Source organism: Dendronephthya gigantea, unplaced genomic scaffold (genome assembly GCF_004324835.1).
Source record: "Dendronephthya gigantea isolate DGI-Jeju-01 unplaced genomic scaffold, DenGig_1.0 000163F, whole genome shotgun sequence".
Classification (NCBI taxonomy): domain Eukaryota; kingdom Metazoa; phylum Cnidaria; class Anthozoa; order Malacalcyonacea; family Nephtheidae; genus Dendronephthya; species Dendronephthya gigantea.
The window spans coordinates 204261-221597 of record NW_021163173.1 but is presented as its reverse complement, the minus strand read 5'-3'; the positions used below and the strand labels follow the sequence as shown (position 1 = coordinate 221597).

The window sequence follows — 17337 nt, the reverse complement described above, 5'->3', positions numbered from 1 at the left end:
AATGGTTCAGTTACTATTACTAGAGAATTTAGATGAAACATCCGTTCCAAGAGGACACAATCCCTCAAATTGCGTCCCTATTGCCCTGACGGTAATTGATTCTCCGGTTGTATTCCAAAGTCAGAACTCTAACGCTACTAAAGTTGTTATCCCCAATATTAATTCTAAAGATAAAGTTCCTAAATTTTTACTATCAAATGTAATGTCACTCGCACCGAAAATTGATGAGATTAAAGACGTTAATGGTGTGAGAAAAAGCAAAGACTCAAAGGAAAATGAGGGGAAAAATACCAATAAGGGTTCCAACAAATACAACATATGTTATGTTGTGTAAAGAAGCTGGGCGTAAGTGGAAAAACTTCCACAGTGATTTGTATGACGAGAGTCAAACATACTACCTATTGTATGAAGATGGGCAGCAAGCTGTGTTCATACCAGGTTCAGACAAGGAACCATTCACATTAGCCAGATACCATGAAGAATTAGGGAAGGACTTTAAACGCATTACATTATATCTCTGCGCACATTATGATTTCATGAAAGCAGAAGGCCTCCTTGACGACGAATATGTTGATGATGAATTTAATCCTGCTAGAAGTCATAATCATTCCACTAGTTCCCTTTCACACATTTCAGACCAGATTGAAGAGCCTGATAACCCTGCTAAACGTCCTCGATGCAATGGTACAATCAGTATTGACCTTACAGCTGCACCAACAGCAGATGTAAAGCCTGACTCACAAGATAATACTGATAAACCTATAAAGCTTGACTCACAAGATAATACAGATAAACTGTAAAAGCCTGACTAAAAAGATAATACAGACAAACCAAATCAAATGGAAATTGATTTTCAGCTTGCTAACAGCCTGCAAGATTTGTATGACACAGAAGAACCTGCGGTTTTATCTGCTTCATAGCTGAACACTTAAGTGAAGATCTATACCCCACGGTTGGCATTGTCAAAATGTTAGCGAAAAAAGTGGATTCTTCTGACAAACAGTTGTTTATTGCTTTAAGGCGAAACGCAGAGCCAAACAGAGTACTTTCAATATGGAACAGAGAAATAAAGAAAAAACCTGCTTCAGCAAGGTATGTGGTTAGAGTTAAATTCATTGGGGAGAAAGGGATAGACACAGGTGCAATGGGAAAAGAGTTTTTCACATTAACCCTTGCCAAGATGGGTTCAAGTATGTTTCCTGGTGGAATACCTATAGATTCAACATTTCATGTCCAAAATGGGAACTTTAAGGCATGTGGAGAGATCATAGCAGCAAGCCTGGCTCAGGGCGGACCTGCACCCCTCTGTCTTGATGCAAGTGCATATGATTTGATGGTTAACCCTAATGTATCACTCCAGGAACTAAACTCTGAAATACATCTAACAGCATGTGACAGAGATTTGTTAGATTCTATTCTGAAGGTTGTAATTGAAAATATCAACACCATCATTGACCACGGTTACACAGGAATAATTCATGAATCCCACCTTGATGAGATTAAGCAGTCTATTGTTGTGAGCATCGTGTCGAGGAGGTTAGTCTATCTGAAGGAATTCATGGATGGACTGGATTCTTATGGGTTAAGAAATGTTATACAAACCGACTTTAATGCGTGCAAATGTCTGTTTGTCCGAGATAACCAAGATGAAACTGCTGTTGATGCAAATTTCCTTTTTTCAAAGATGCATCCAGAATTCTCAGAAGCTAATAGCGTTCGGAAAAAAATCAAAGAATGAATCATGGATTTCCTGCAGGATTTTGTGAAACTCTGAGAAGAAGTATACTCTCAGAGTTTCACAAACTTCTCTTGCTTGTAGTGTCGATGCATTCCCACTTCGATCTGGCGTAGTTCTCATAACAACACCTGAATCATCTACATGATTCCTCCACGAACCAGGTCTAATATTACCCAGTTCATCCTCTGTATCCAGGAACCCTGGGCGATTATATACCCCATCTTTTTTCAACATTAGGAAGTTGTGGAGGACAAGACATGCTCTGACAACTTGCATTGCGTTATCAATATCTAATTCCATTGTTCGCAGTAGTATTCTAAACCTTGCACATAGTATACCAAATGCATTTTCAACAATGCGTCTAGCTCTGGAAAGTCGATAATCAAAAACTTTTTCATCTCCCATGGCTGATCGATGCGCGTATGGTTTCATGAGATTTTGTTACAGTGCAAATGCTTCGTCCCCTAATATAAAATATGGAATGCAAGGAAATGCACTCTGTGCAATCTTGGCTGGTAAAGGGAAATGTTCAGATTTACATATTTCTCCCAGACACCCATGCTTAAAAATACCGCCATCTGACTGACTACCTGCTGATCCCAAATCATAAGCAATAAACTGTGCATTTGCATCTGCAATTGCTAGCAAGACAAAACTAAAATGTTTTTTGTAATTAAAAAACTCAGAACCAGTGTTCGGTGGAGCTTTGACATTAATGTGTTTTCCGTCAATAGCTCCAACTGCGTGGGGAAACTGCCACTTTGACTCAAATTCGTTTGCCAATTGTAACCACTGTGATCGGGAGGTTGGTAATTTCATGTAATCTTTTTCCAGAACTTCATATATAGCACGACACAAATCAGGAACAAATTCTGAAATTGAAGCCACTGATATACGAAATGCATATCTAAGCTGTGTGTATGATTCCCCAGGGGCGAGGAAACGTAAAAAAACACAATTTATCGTGTGCGGTAATAGAATCCCGCATGGTTGTGTTTCTCTTCGCAATATAGGGCTTAACTTTTTCCAAAAGTTTATCAAACAAATTGACATCCATTCTGAAAATTAAATCGAACGAAGCATGAAAATTGTTCAAAAGCCCAAATATACATAATTCAAACACAATCAGTTAACAATAAAATATCAATCTACCTAAAAAAATTGTGAAAGCTTCCATCATCTGTTGTTCTCAGTTCTGGAACTAGATTGCTCGCAAACCCTTGCGACACCCGACGGCTTTGTGTTGCCCAAGGGCTAGTCCACCACCTTCGATTAATGTGTCTCTTTGAGTACTCATATTGCATTAACATTACAACACCTAAGCCACAAGCAAGAAACCTTTGTTCTCTTGTCAATTGCATTAACATTACAACACCTAAGCCACAAGCAAGAAACCTTTGTTCTCTTGTCAAACTAGCATACGCCATGATTATTTTTATTCAGAAATATTTAAAAAATGGCGCCTTTTGGCGCGCTCGCGGTGTCCGCTGTACGTTTACATCGCTGGCTGCAAACTAAATTGTCAAAGTAAACTTGTTGGCACGTTCACACGAGCAAATAAAACTTGTCGAAGAAAAACTTGTCATAGAAAATTTGTTGTACATACACACTTGCAATTGCCAATTAAAACTTGTCACATAAAAACTTGTCATAGAAAACTTGCTCGCCTGTAAGGGGCTTTAAAATTAACGTTTTAAGTTAAAACTTCGGGAGAATGTAGTCGAATTACCGGCGTTTAAACCGATGTAATTTTTATGCTATTTTTATTTGTAATTAGCAAGATATTCAGGCCGTAGCAAACGTTGTAGTATATTTTAGTAAGAAAACTTGCCAACCTTGTCATAATATTAAACCAAGTAGACTCACGTACACGCGCGAGCGCCACGAGAACGAAAACAAGTCTGGGCTGCATGCCTATGATCTGCATTGAAAAAATGCTGTCAGAGTTGTCTGTTAATCGAGCAAAGAAGATATACCAAATATGTGTTTAGAATCATATACGTGTAGAGTGCTCGATATACCGAAGTGTAGAGTATAAATAAAACGAGAATAAAATACAATAGACTTGGTTTACTTCATAGGATTTTATTCACCACAAATTTGTTTCGTATAACAAGCATTATTATATACACAAGCGCCAGATATGAGGTATGCTGCAATTTCATTGGTTGGCTCATATCTGTCTAGATATTAGCTCATATCTTTCTAGTAGAGAAAGTAAACAAAATGGCTGAAAGATTTGGGCAGTTGAAAGCCAAGCTTTAGTTGATAATAGCACACCAAAATACACCGAAAGGGCGACAAAGTTTGTGTAAATAATAAAACAGTTATTCTGCTCACTCTCGTCGTATATGGCAGAGTTTTCATGTATTACTATAACGCACTGTTTCATAATACGACAGCTTATAACATAATTAATTGGCCCAATTATCCCTGTCTATATATACGAGGTAAGGTGTCCTGAGTGACCCATTTACTCGTTTTTTTTGGTGCCGTTTAGTCTTAAATGATTTCTTGACTGCAATAAGTAATGAATGTAATCTTTCTTAACTTTAAATGTGTTTGAACCCGCTGTTAATTAATTTTAGGCGAGTTTCATTCGCTCCAAGTGCTGAGCCGATAGCTCAGGACGCGCGCGCACTGTGAGGAAATGTTATCGAGAAAAATAGTAACAACAGTGATGAAAAGGATTTTGTCAAAAGAGAGCGCGAAATATTTAATGAACAAGCTGATACGAACAAAGTCAGGACAGACGTGAATAAAAAGGGAAAATATAATAACTTTAACGAGTGTGAGAAAGTTAGTATAAGTACAAAGTCAGCGGCTCTAAACGATCAAAACAGAAGTGTGACGAAAACTGCTTTGCCTCATAGCCGTGACCATATAGACCACGTGGCAGCGATTCGTACACAGCCTAATCAAAAGATGTCGTTTTCCAACAAAACACGCGTAACTAAAGTACACACGCAACAAGGCACTTCAACACCACAAAATGCGAATGATTATCAATCCATCCCAACGCGTATCACAAATAGAGAACAATTGAGGAAACATCGAAAAACAATTAAGGCAAAACCAGATTAATCCATTTTAGCAGAACAATTTAGTAATATTAATAATGACCAGGGTTTTCGTTCCAAGATCAGACAAAAGGCAAAACTGAAATGGTTCAGTTACTATTACTAGAGAATTTAGATGAAACATCCGTTCCAAGAGGACACAATCCCTCAAATTGCGTCCCTATTGCCCTGACGGTAATTGATTCTCCGGTTGTATTCCAAAGTCAGAACTCTAACGCTACTAAAGTTGTTATCCCAATATTAATTCTAAAGATAAAGTTCCTAAATTTTTACTATCAAATGTAATGTCACTCGCACCGAAAATTGATGAGATTAAAGACGTTAATGGTGTGAGAAAAAGCAAAGACTCAAAGGAAAATGAGGGGAAAAATACCAATAAGGGTTCCAACAAATACAACATATGTTATGTTGTGTAAAGAAGCTGGGCGTAAGTGGAAAAACTTCCACAGTGATTTGTATGACGAGAGTCAAACATACTACCTATTGTATGAAGATGGGCAGCAAGCTGTGTTCATACCAGGTTCAGACAAGGAACCATTCACATTAGCCAGATACCATGAAGAATTAGGGAAGGACTTTAAACGCATTACATTATATCTCTGCGCACATTATGATTTCATGAAAGCAGAAGGCCTCCTTGACGACGAATATGTTGATGATGAATTTAATCCTGCTAGAAGTCATAATCATTCCACTAGTTCCCTTTCACACATTTCAGACCAGATTGAAGAGCCTGATAACCCTGCTAAACGTCCTCGATGCAATGGTACAATCAGTATTGACCTTACAGCTGCACCAACAGCAGATGTAAAGCCTGACTCACAAGATAATACTGATAAACCTATAAAGCTTGACTCACAAGATAATACAGATAAACCTGTAAAGCCTGACTAAAAAGATAATACAGACAAACCAAATCAAATGGAAATTGATTTTCAGCTTGCTAACAGCCTGCAAGATTTGTATGACACAGAAGAACCTGCGGTTTTATCTGCTTCATAGCTGAACACTTAAGTGAAGATCTATACCCCACGGTTGGCATTGTCAAAATGTTAGCGAAAAAAGTGGATTCTTCTGACAAACAGTTGTTTATTGCTTTAAGGCGAAACGCAGAGCCAAACAGAGTACTTTCAATATGGAACAGAGAAATAAAGAAAAAACCTGCTTCAGCAAGGTATGTGGTTAGAGTTAAATTCATTGGGGAGAAAGGGATAGACACAGGTGCAATGGGAAAAGAGTTTTTCACATTAACCCTTGCCAAGATGGGTTCAAGTATGTTTCCTGGTGGAATACCTATAGATTCAACATTTCATGTCCAAAATGGGAACTTTAAGGCATGTGGAGAGATCATAGCAGCAAGCCTGGCTCAGGGCGGACCTGCACCCCTCTGTCTTGATGCAAGTGCATATGATTTGATGGTTAACCCTAATGTATCACTCCAGGAACTAAACTCTGAAATACATCTAACAGCATGTGACAGAGATTTGTTAGATTCTATTCTGAAGGTTGTAATTGAAAATATCAACACCATCATTGACCACGGTTACACAGGAATAATTCATGAATCCCACCTTGATGAGATTAAGCAGTCTATTGTTGTGAGCATCGTGTCGAGGAGGTTAGTCTATCTGAAGGAATTCATGGATGGACTGGATTCTTATGGGTTAAGAAATGTTATACAAACCGACTTTAATGCGTGCAAATGTCTGTTTGTCCGAGATAACCAAGATGAAACTGCTGTTGATGCAAATTTCCTTTTTTCAAAGATGCATCCAGAATTCTCAGAAGCTAATAGCGTTCGGAAAAAAATCAAAGAATGAATCATGGATTTCCTGCAGGATTTTTTGTTTAGGCTAGAAGACGAGCCAAATGTTTGTGGTCACTTGTAACCATTGATGATGAAAGCACAAGTGCCGAAGTGCTCAGGCACTTGTAACCATTGATGATGAAAGCACAAGTGCCGAAGATCAAGACCATGAACATCTTCAGGTACTCACCCCTGACTGCATCCCTGCAGGCGTCATGGGATGGCTGTGAGGCCAAAAACACAGACCTCTTGATGGACAACCACTAAAAATCACGGTTAAATTCAATCATGACTGTGCTATGTATAATCCAGACCATCGAATCTGCTACCCAACTGTTGGGGCTTGTTCTCGAGAAATAATGTTTCCTGTCGCTCATATGAAAACTGCCAAAGAGTTCAATGACGTTTTTATGGTGGCTATCTCCAAAGGTCAGACTTTTTAACAAATAATGAACCAAAAATAACATTTGTAGCGGTATACATTATAAAAATGCGCGCGTACGTTGCCTAAATGCGATTAGAGTTCATGGTATGCGCTTCGTGTTAGTTTACGCATTCCTTACGGTGTCGTGGTTATGTTTAGGAGCAAATCTGCTCTACGAAGTTGAAAATGAAGCCCATAAAAGCTGTTCTTTAGAAAACGCTCAGTACTTAACCAAAATTTAGACTGCGTTTCTGAGTTTTCCACGTTTGTCGATCGGAAACTACGTAATGTTAGTGATTCATATTGTTTGGTTTTAATGTTATTTGGTTAAGGTAATAATGACAATGGTTAGAAGCATATGCTTTGATATTTTATGTTTATAAAACACCTGAACCTCCATGAACAATATAATTTTTTAATTATGAAACTAATCACCCGAATTATTCCTGTCCATTTTGAGGTACTCTTATAAGTCTTCTGTAGAGACTGTTCGCTTCTTGCCAGTCATTTGGCATATCTAGTCGAAGTGCACTTCTTGCATAATTAAAATAATCTTCATACTCATCAAAACTTTCCGTTTTAGCCGCCTGGCTTTTCTTAACTGCGAACCATCGGGATCCAATTCTTTTAGCATATCCTGGACTATTATACGTGGAACACGCAAACCTTCCATTTCTAAAGTATGCCATATTGTCCGGTACCCTGCGCATGTCCTAGGGCCATTGATAAGTTCTTGAACATGTTGCCTTACTACTGCAATTTCATTGTCTGAATCCTCCCTGTTTGAAAACCCTCTCCTTCCAAGTCCATAAGCTTTTAGCCGTCGCAATAATGTGCTGTAACTAATTTCATGGTTATGGCAGTTGAAAAGAAATAGAGGAATTTTATTATAACTGAATCCACGTCGGAAGTAATATTTGATTTCAGCTTCTTCGTCAATGTCAGCTTCACTGCTTGAGTTTTCAGCTTCACTGTTTGAGTTTTCATCTTCACTGTCGACATCTAAAGTAAATGCTCGACGATAACACTATCTTCATGCAAGTCTGTAGGAAAAATAACACTAGTTACTAGTCCTTAGTAGAGAGCTGCTATGGCCATTGGTCAGAACAGTGCACTAACATCACACAGGACATTCATAAGCTCAAATACCAGCAGTCATGAAGCTGGGGATGAAGGAAAAAAATGGTATATTGAAATTCTGAGAAATCATTTCTGTATTTGTTTTAGTCTGTTGCATGATAATCATTCAGATTTAGAGACAAAGTCTGAGAATCTGAGATGGACAGAACCTCCTAAATCAAGATCACGTTTTAACTCACTGACTGGTACTGTGCCCTAATCTATCCTACTTGAGTTTCATACAATGCGATTATATTAACATATGGCAAAGTTATTACACAGTAAATAGATAAATTTGGTAATAGTTTCACCTGCACCCCGGGGCACACAGTAGGGTTTGTGTGTGATGTGTCACTCAGTCAGCACCAAGGTGGTGCCTCATGAGCCACAGAAATTTGATATCTATATTGTCACAGCAGGACTGTAGCACTAAACCAAAAGAGCTCTATGCCTTAATGGTTCACAAAGCTGAGCAATTTCAGTCACAGTAGGTATTATTTTAAAAATAGGGAGCTCCATAGATAAACATGGTGCCCCAAACAGCACCAATTTTGTTTTGTTTCCGAGGCCCGAGGGTCTAAATTTAATAATATTTCCATGAGTCCCCCTAAGTCCCCGAACCTCCTAATATTTGGGCCTCTACGTTTATGCTTGTAAATATATGCCTCTTCCTATCAAGTACAAACATGCACTACAGAAGTAGGTCCCCGAACGTACGACCCCCAAATCTCTTCTCTATGTACGCCACTGCCTGCACCATTGAAAAGCTGACCTCAATTCAACAGCGAGTAATTAATTCACCGGATTAATTCGTAATACATAACATACTTCCTGGCAGATTCCAACGGAAATCGTATAAAAAACAAAATATATGACACATAACATACCTTTTCCACAATGGATGCAATAGTTTGCACCCTCCACTGTTTGATTGCCGCAATTAGGGCAGAACATACTCGCTCGAAAGTGAAAATGGCGCGAATAGGATCATATCGGGATACATTGGGGTGTTCACACCATCAATCTATAATGTTATTCCAGCATGAAGTAACGGGTGAACCGCTGACCAAACCGCTGACCAGTTGTTGAATTTTATTTTGCTGTGAGCAATTTTATTTCGCCGTGACTAATTGTATTTGCCGTAAGTTAAGTCGTTTTGCGTGTACAATTCTCTTTTATTCCAGAAGAATTTGTTGTTGCTAAATTGAACTTGCTTTTCTCGAATCAAACTTGCTTTTGCCGTGTTAAACTTGCTTTTGCCATGACACTTATGGGCCACCGTAGATGGCGATTTTAAACCGTCAGTAGATTTTGTAGTTATTAGCTTGAAGTAAGCATGAAGATGCAAAATTTATTACACTTCAGATGATCTTGCATGCGTCTTGACTAAGTGGAATAAGATTCTCGCCGCTATCGGCCCAGGAAAATGAAATTAACAATTAAAGAAAAAATGCAACACAAACGACTTCATCGCGTGAATCACAACAAACCGAGCAAAATGCTGCTTCGTATCAATGCACTCTGTGTCTACGAACATTTTCCACGAATCATGGGAAAAATTTATTTATCTTGGTAGCTGCAGAAAGAAATTTCCGCAAGAATTAAGACTGGAAGATATTCACCACAAGTTTAGAAAGCTGGAGAGGAAGAGAATATTAGAACCCAAGATGGTCAATGTGCTGTGAAATTCAAGTACAGATGGGTTCATTGGAGTACAGAGAAAGCACAGAAAAATTAAGAAATTTTTTTTCTGTCTGGTTTAGTAACAATGTGAATGAAAGTCAAATATTATCTTATTTAGAGGAGCGTAAGGTTAAGCCTACTCAACCTGCTGCTAAAAGCAAGCAGAAAGGAACACTATCTGCAAGGATTCATATCCCAGTGGCTGATTGTTCCCTAATACAAAACAAAACGTTTTGGCCAAAATTTGAAAGCTGTAAACCATGGCAAGTAAATGGCCATGGGAAACAAAATGGCAATAGCCGATTTCAAGCGACCCAAAAGGGAAACTATGCAACTTACGTATGATGAATAATATTCCTGTTATAATAACTTGACGCAAATATCGCTCACCTTTAACAAAGCCAGTAATTTAAATCTGACGTCGACAGTTCAATAGAACACGTAGACACCATCAGCGCCCCAGAAACTTAAAATCCGTACATGTGGTTGGACGTGAGCCAAGTAACCCACAACAAATTCCAAAATGTCTAGTGTTAAATGCAAGATCAATTGTAAAACCAGACGCTCTTCCAGCATTATATGCAGGCCTGAATGATAACGCTATTGTATGGTGGCCCATTGTTATCATTGTAAATTCAGTATATAATTTTATTTTAAAACTATATTTCACGAACAAAATTAAAAAAAAAAGGAAAGAAATAAATTTAAAAAATATTTTAAAAATACACATAAATAAAAATATATATATATATATTTAAGAAATTAAAAAAAAACCAACATGCGATTTTCGTTTTCGATTCTGAAATCAAATGTTCTCGACGTGGCTCATCGTTATCATAGACCAGCATGCCCTGCAGCCTTGTACAATAAAAAAAATCCACTGACCTTATTACCTAGTACTGCAGTCTGCAGATTCAACATGGTGGCAGGAGAAAGATTTCAAAATACAGATTGGGAAGATGATGAAGAATTGAGAAATTATATAACGAAATACGTAATGCAGAACTTAAAAAGGGCAGAGGTTTTGGATTTTATAAAGCGTGACTACCCACAATATGCCTGGAGCCTTCCTACTCTGAGTAGAAGAATGCGTGCTTTTGATATCAGGTACGTTGATTTCAGGGTGCATTTGAAGAGCGTTACGCCGAATATCTTCGGCGTGGACGCAAAAAATCCTGGCGTAACGGCGTGCAAAAAAGATCTTTTTAGCGTTCTGGCGTATAATAAAATATCGATACTCAATAAAATGGCGTAATTTGGCGTCACAGCATCCTCAAACGAGCCATTGCGAGTGTAGAAGTAATATATGATAATATGAACCATTTTTTTACTTTCACAGAAGACTGAAAAGAGACAAACTCTAGTCATGCTAAATTTCCCTATTACATGACGTTCTTCATCAATCAGTTTTAGGCACGCGGGCCTCGCATCCTTTGGCTTTGCCCTTCTTGAAACACGAAACTCCCACTTTTTTTAGTCCCGGATGAGTCGGATTTGGGTCAATGATCTTGTAAATCTCAGGTCAGTCTTTAGTCTTTTATAATATCAATTTGTTATTAGGATTATTCTGGATAAAGCAGGGCCTATTCTAAGAAAATTTCAATACTGCACACTTGGGTCATCAGTGATGTCCATGACGTCACCCAGTGACGTCATCTTGTGACGTCATCTTTGAATTGTTAGGCTTTTATATGGACATAATGATAACATGCAGGGTGTCTCAAAGAAGTAAACCTTTCAAATTGAAATCAACCATAACCCATTGTAGTAATGCACTGATGCGACACGAATGAGTAAAGCGCGGGCAAATTACCACAATGAATTACGGCTAACTGAAATTTGAAAGGATGTACCTTTTGACACCCTGTGGAATGGCAACATGAAATATGACAACATCTACCTGACTGTAAATTGTTTTAATAACACAACAAATATTTATGACAATTGTTTAAAATTTTCTTTGTGAGAGTTCATTTTTTTTGACACAGACATTTTTTGTTTTTTCTTTCATCTTTTCTGATGCTTCACTGAAGGTTTTCAGAAACCATTCTTGTTCTTTAGCCTTTTTTGGTTCCACAGATCGGTGCGAACGTTGCTTCCACCAGTAACCTACTGCCGGCCTTGGGTTAAACTCGGCTAAAACTGGCATATTCAGGTTAACGTACAGATAATGCGAAACAGTTTCATTTGATAGGCAGGAACGATCAGATGTCTTGAGCTTGTTATACAAGCTAATCAGCCTTTCTACATCAGCCGAATGTGGTGTACAGGCTGCAATCCTTGCGAAAACAACTGCTAAGCTACCATAGTCACTTCGAGCCTGCGCAAGTATTTCAACTTTCTGCAGTAAGGACAATGATTTTGATCCAAGTAGTCGAACCGCATCACGATACTCTTCAGAAATATTCGCCAATCGTAGGTCACAAGCAATTTTCTGATGCACCATCACAACATCATCATCTTTTGCTTGAAATGAAATAAAGCACTTCAGCAACTTTTGCAGGTCCTCATCAAATGAAAGCCTTTGAGCCAGAAATGTCTTAACGTACTGTTATGAAATTGCGTGTAGTTTCACTGACATACAGGTGATGCTCTTTTCTTCGGCTTTCTCTCGCGCTCTTAAGCTTGATATCCATAAAAAGGTTGTCTTCTGGTTGATACTGTTTTTGAAACTCCATTTCCCAGCCTCCAAGGACTGGTGAATGCCGTAGATCATCAAACCGTCGCATCACATCTGACTTCCAGTCAGGCAAATCAGTAATGTTAAAGTTTTCCAACTGAATCTTCTTGTGGTATCTCGAAAACACGAATAGCAAATCAGCTACAAAAACCAACAGCTTCAAATTTTCCAATCTAGTCAAAAATGCGTGATATCCTTGTGCAGCTGCATCATGCATATTTCCAAAATATGTTACCAGTGCTGTCCAAGAGACCAATATGGAATCCAAATGAGACGAATTAAACTCACTCCAGCGTACCTCAAAAAGTTTTGGCAGTTCATGAAGCTGAAATCCATTTGCTTTTGCCACATCACGAAGTTCTCTAGATCGAACTCCTGATGAATGGAAATTGGACGCGATTGCAACCATTGTAGAGAAAAGGAACTTCACCTCGGCAACATTATTCGATACTGCTTTCCATGCAAGATCAGTTCGATGGGCAATACACCAAACTTTTAACAATGGCAAACCATACGCTTCATGCTCCGACGTTAGGGATGCCCAAAGACTAGTTTTATCTCCTGTGTTCAAACTTGTCCCGTCTGTTACAATAGATGTCATTTTACCTGCTACATCAGACCAACTTGATGTTAGACTAACTGCATCCTTTACAGCCTGAACGTACCCTGGTGTTCCTCTTGATTTCGGTTCATTAAGACCCAAAAACAGAGCCCCTGGCTTGCCATCTTGATCTATCTTTGCAAGAACATGACAGTTGTCGATTCTTCTCCTATCAACTGAAGAATCACATCTTAATGATAGCGCTAAGCTGTTCTTTAGTTTTGTTTTGATTCTGGTTTTGTCAGCAAGAACAATACAGCTTAAGAAATTCTTGTGCTGAGTAGGTGTGACATATTGCAATGTAGAATTCGAAGGGTGAAATATCTCAAAATCTTGTGTTACATCAACTGCATCTGACATCATATTTGCAACTTCTCTTGAAGGCCAGCTCCACGCTGAAAGGGTGAGCTTTTTCGCATCGTTAAACACGTTGATCATTAACCCGGCCACTTTATTCTTTAACTGAGCATTCGATTTGTTTATCACGCTACCCAATTGCGTTTTTTTAACTTTTTCTGATGAACTAAAGAGAGATATTTTTTAGCTTCAACAGCTTTTTTGTGCATTTCACTTTTCAGGTGACCAATGAGGATCACTTTCCGTGGGATGGTTCCTTCCAGAGTGCATATCGCTGGAATTCTCTTCGAGTTCCTAAACGCTTTAGTTGTTGCCTTTTGCTTTTGACATAAATTGCATCGAACGTAGTTCCTCCCCTTTGAGTCTCTCTTAAAGTATTCAAAACACGAGTCCTCGATGATTTCGTCTTCATTTGAAGAACTTGATGTGTTAAAGGATTTTGAAGTGGAAGGACGTAATCTAAGACTAAGTGCATTGTCAACATTGGAAAATGACGATAAGGAAAAAGAGGTGCTGGAGCTGGATGTTTGACTATCATTATTTGTATTATCAGTATGAAAATCATGAAATTCACTTCGTTTCGAGTTTTTAGGTTCTTTTTTTTCGTCGAGGTTAGTGTTTTCAGGAGAAAAGTCAGTAATTTCTTTTATTTCCTCGCTCTCTTTCGTTTTTCTTTTCAGTAAAAAACTTAGAGTGGGCTGAATTGTTTTAGTCTTCTTGGACATGCCTTCTTGTGGCTCTGTCGAGTCAGATAAGTGGTGTTTTGCAACTTTTTTCTTGGGCAAAGTCAACGAGCACGTATTGCAAATTCTTGTATCACGTTCATTATCTGACAGAAGTGTCGCACACACAACATTATGCACTGGGTTGTTACATACATTGCAGCGATGAGAGGTTGGCCGTTCCACATCTTTGCATATACTACAAGTTTCACTCATTGTTAAATAATTCATAAACAACACTAGCAACTAAATGAAGAACGTGCTCCGAGCTGTGATTGGGGGCTAAAAATACACTTGCATTAGTTATTCCACGCGAGCACGCGTCGCGAGCGAAAACTTGCATACGAATGTTTACACGCAATGAAACAACACTTCAAATATACATAAAACCATTGAATAATACCGATATATTTTTCGTTATATTCTCCAATTTTCTACTTAGGGCTTTCCTTTCGTGTTTGTAGCATTAAAAAGCATTAAAATACTTAACAATTTCGGTGAAAATATTGGTGATCGCCTTAATAGTTCTCTACTATTAAGTTATTTCCGATTTGAGAAAGAATATTTGCAAAGTTTACATGTAATTTAACACCAACTGCCCAAGCGTTGCCAACAAATTAAAAAAGGAACGAGTCTGGCCTTATTACCATTTGCAAGCGACCGTTCGGCGCAAACGTTTTCACGCGTTTTCTTACGTTTCAAACGTGCACGTTAGGCAAACCAAACATACATGCTGAAACGTATAAACTAATTAGTTTAGACTGTGAGTTGACATTGTTTGACATGTCACGCCCACATGTCCAACAAACGTAAGCGCGCACATTTCTAAATATACTTGCATGTGTTAGTTCTATATTTCCACACATAATCTTCTGTAGCTTTTACATTATGCATGTCAATAAATTTGGTAGATCATACAGCCTTGGTAAATCACTTGATAGTGATTTAAGGCGTCTAATTATTGATGAATGCCTTAAGTCTGGTGGAGATGCAACTGTTGGTTACTTGCCCGTCACTTACGTAGAAATAGCTAGTCGATTCAGTATCTCTGCAAATACAGTTTCCAAAATATGGAAGAATTTTTGCTACCAAGGACGAAAGGTTGATCCATCACCAAAAGGCGGAGATCATTCAAGCAAATTTTCTGAAGGGGATCTCGAACTTCTTGAGGTTCTTAAGCGAGCTCATGGCACAATTCAGCTGAATGAATTATATGCTATACTTGAGGAATTTGGTGATTGTGGTGAAGTTTCGTTGTCATCGATTTCACGAGCAATAAAATCCAGACTTCTGTCCGGAAAACGATATACTCGGAAGCGTATTACCAGCGTAGCCTTTGAGCGCTTTACTGATGAAAATATGATTTATACTCAGCTTTTCATCAACTACCTATCTTCAAAAGATCCGAGAAGGATTAAGTTCTTTGATGAGGCGGGGGTTAAGACGCCGTGCATCGGTACACGTTTATACGGAAATGCGCCGTCCGGGGAACGCTGCGTGGAAATTGTTCGAAAAACAGAATCTCCAAATTTTACTTTAAATTTACTGATTTCAGTCAATGGCCCTGAATATTACAACATTCTGGATGGCCCAACTGACACTGTAAGGTTCTGGGATTTCTTCTGGGAGGCTTCTCAAGCAGCACATGAGATAACTCGACGTCCTGCTCTCGAAGTAGGGGATATCGTTGTGATGGACAATTTAGCTGTCCACCACTACGAAGGCGGCCAAATTCTCGAAGAAGTTTTAGCTGAGATGGGTATCGAGCTATTGTTCACCCCAACATATTCTCCCGATCTTAACCCTATTGAGCTTTGTTTCAATAAAATAAAAAGAACTTAACGGACGGTTTTCAGCCGACGTTCATCGTAATCTAAAATTAGCTGTTGCAGAAGCGGTCGAAAGAATATCAGCGTTGGATACGAGGAGGTTTTATCGTCATACAGCTTATCTTTTTCCTTTCGTTGGGTGATGCTTACAAACAGTAATACATTGAAACATTTCACACAAAATACTTGTAACATTTAAGTTTCGTATTTTCGTACATTGATATAACAGAATGATTCAGCAATATCATTGCTTTGGTAAAGTTGAATATATCTGTAAAGTTTGACATTGTGTTAATTGTAAATATTACATTTGACCTCACAAAACTTTGATAACTGCATTTAAAATGGTATTTGAGGATTTTGGGGTAGGGTTTTTTTAAGAAATCGTTAGTGGGTGGGCATGAACAAATTGTATTAACTATAAATTGTACTGAAATTGTTAATTGAAAAATAGGGGAGTTTGTAGGGGTCTGGGGGAACACCCGCAGATAATTTCCTGTATTTTTTAGTCTCCGACTTGATTTCCTGCATTTTCGGCGATACTTACTGTTGCACCATCTCGGCGGAGTGAGGTTTGTTGGGGAAGGAGCTTTCGCCCGCCAGTTAAAAAGGCCCTGTTTTCGGGGAAAAACAGTGTCATATAATCAATTTATCGGCACGGCATGGCTAAAATGGGTACTCGTGCTTATTTCATCCATGCCCCACCTTTGTATTGGTAGTCTGAAAACTAATAAAATAAGGTACGGGTGCCAATTTTTGCCGTGCCGTGCCAATAAATTGAATGTAGTGTAAACAGGGCTATGTCAGTTTTCCGCCGCGGGATAAAGGTCACGCGTGGCACGCAACTGACAGTTAAGTAATAAACCTGACTGTCAGCAATAATTGTCGTTATATTTATTACAAACATGATGATATAATTGATAACAAAATAACGTTTTCTCAAACTTATGGTTCGAACTTGAAGAGTACACAGTCACAGGTTGCTATAAACAAAATGATCTTGCAAAGCAAATCAAACCTCTCAAACTCGGTAAGTTTTGAAGACAATTACAGTAATAATATGCCGAGAATAAAAGTATAGCAATTATCTATAAAGTATGAAAGTATCAAAGATATTTAGCCTATTCTAAATCTATAGCTAGCACTCTCAAAAATATAATACGAACTAAATATATATTGTTGATCAATGGATCAATGCATGAGTGCAATACAAACGAAAATCGAAATATAAATTCATCAACCGATGGCTTGGATGACCCTCATGAAATGTAAACAAAATTAAAACAAAATGAAAATA

At 38.3% G+C, this 17337-nt stretch overlaps 1 protein-coding gene and 2 pseudogenes across 1 annotated transcript; all 3 read left to right on the top strand.

Moving 5' to 3' along the window:
• Nucleotides 1–275: 275 nt before the first annotated feature.
• On the top strand, nucleotides 276–1774 carry LOC114537733 (annotated as a pseudogene).
• Nucleotides 1775–6233: 4459 nt separating this feature from the next.
• LOC114537719 lies at nucleotides 6234–7068 on the top strand (annotated as a pseudogene).
• Nucleotides 7069–15099: 8031 nt separating this feature from the next.
• LOC114537732 lies at nucleotides 15100–16053 on the top strand. Its single transcript, XM_028558826.1, has one exon. It carries the CDS (start codon nucleotides 15100–15102, stop codon nucleotides 16051–16053), a length of 954 nt encoding a protein of 317 aa, XP_028414627.1.
• The last annotated feature ends 1284 nt before the right edge of the window (nucleotides 16054–17337 follow it).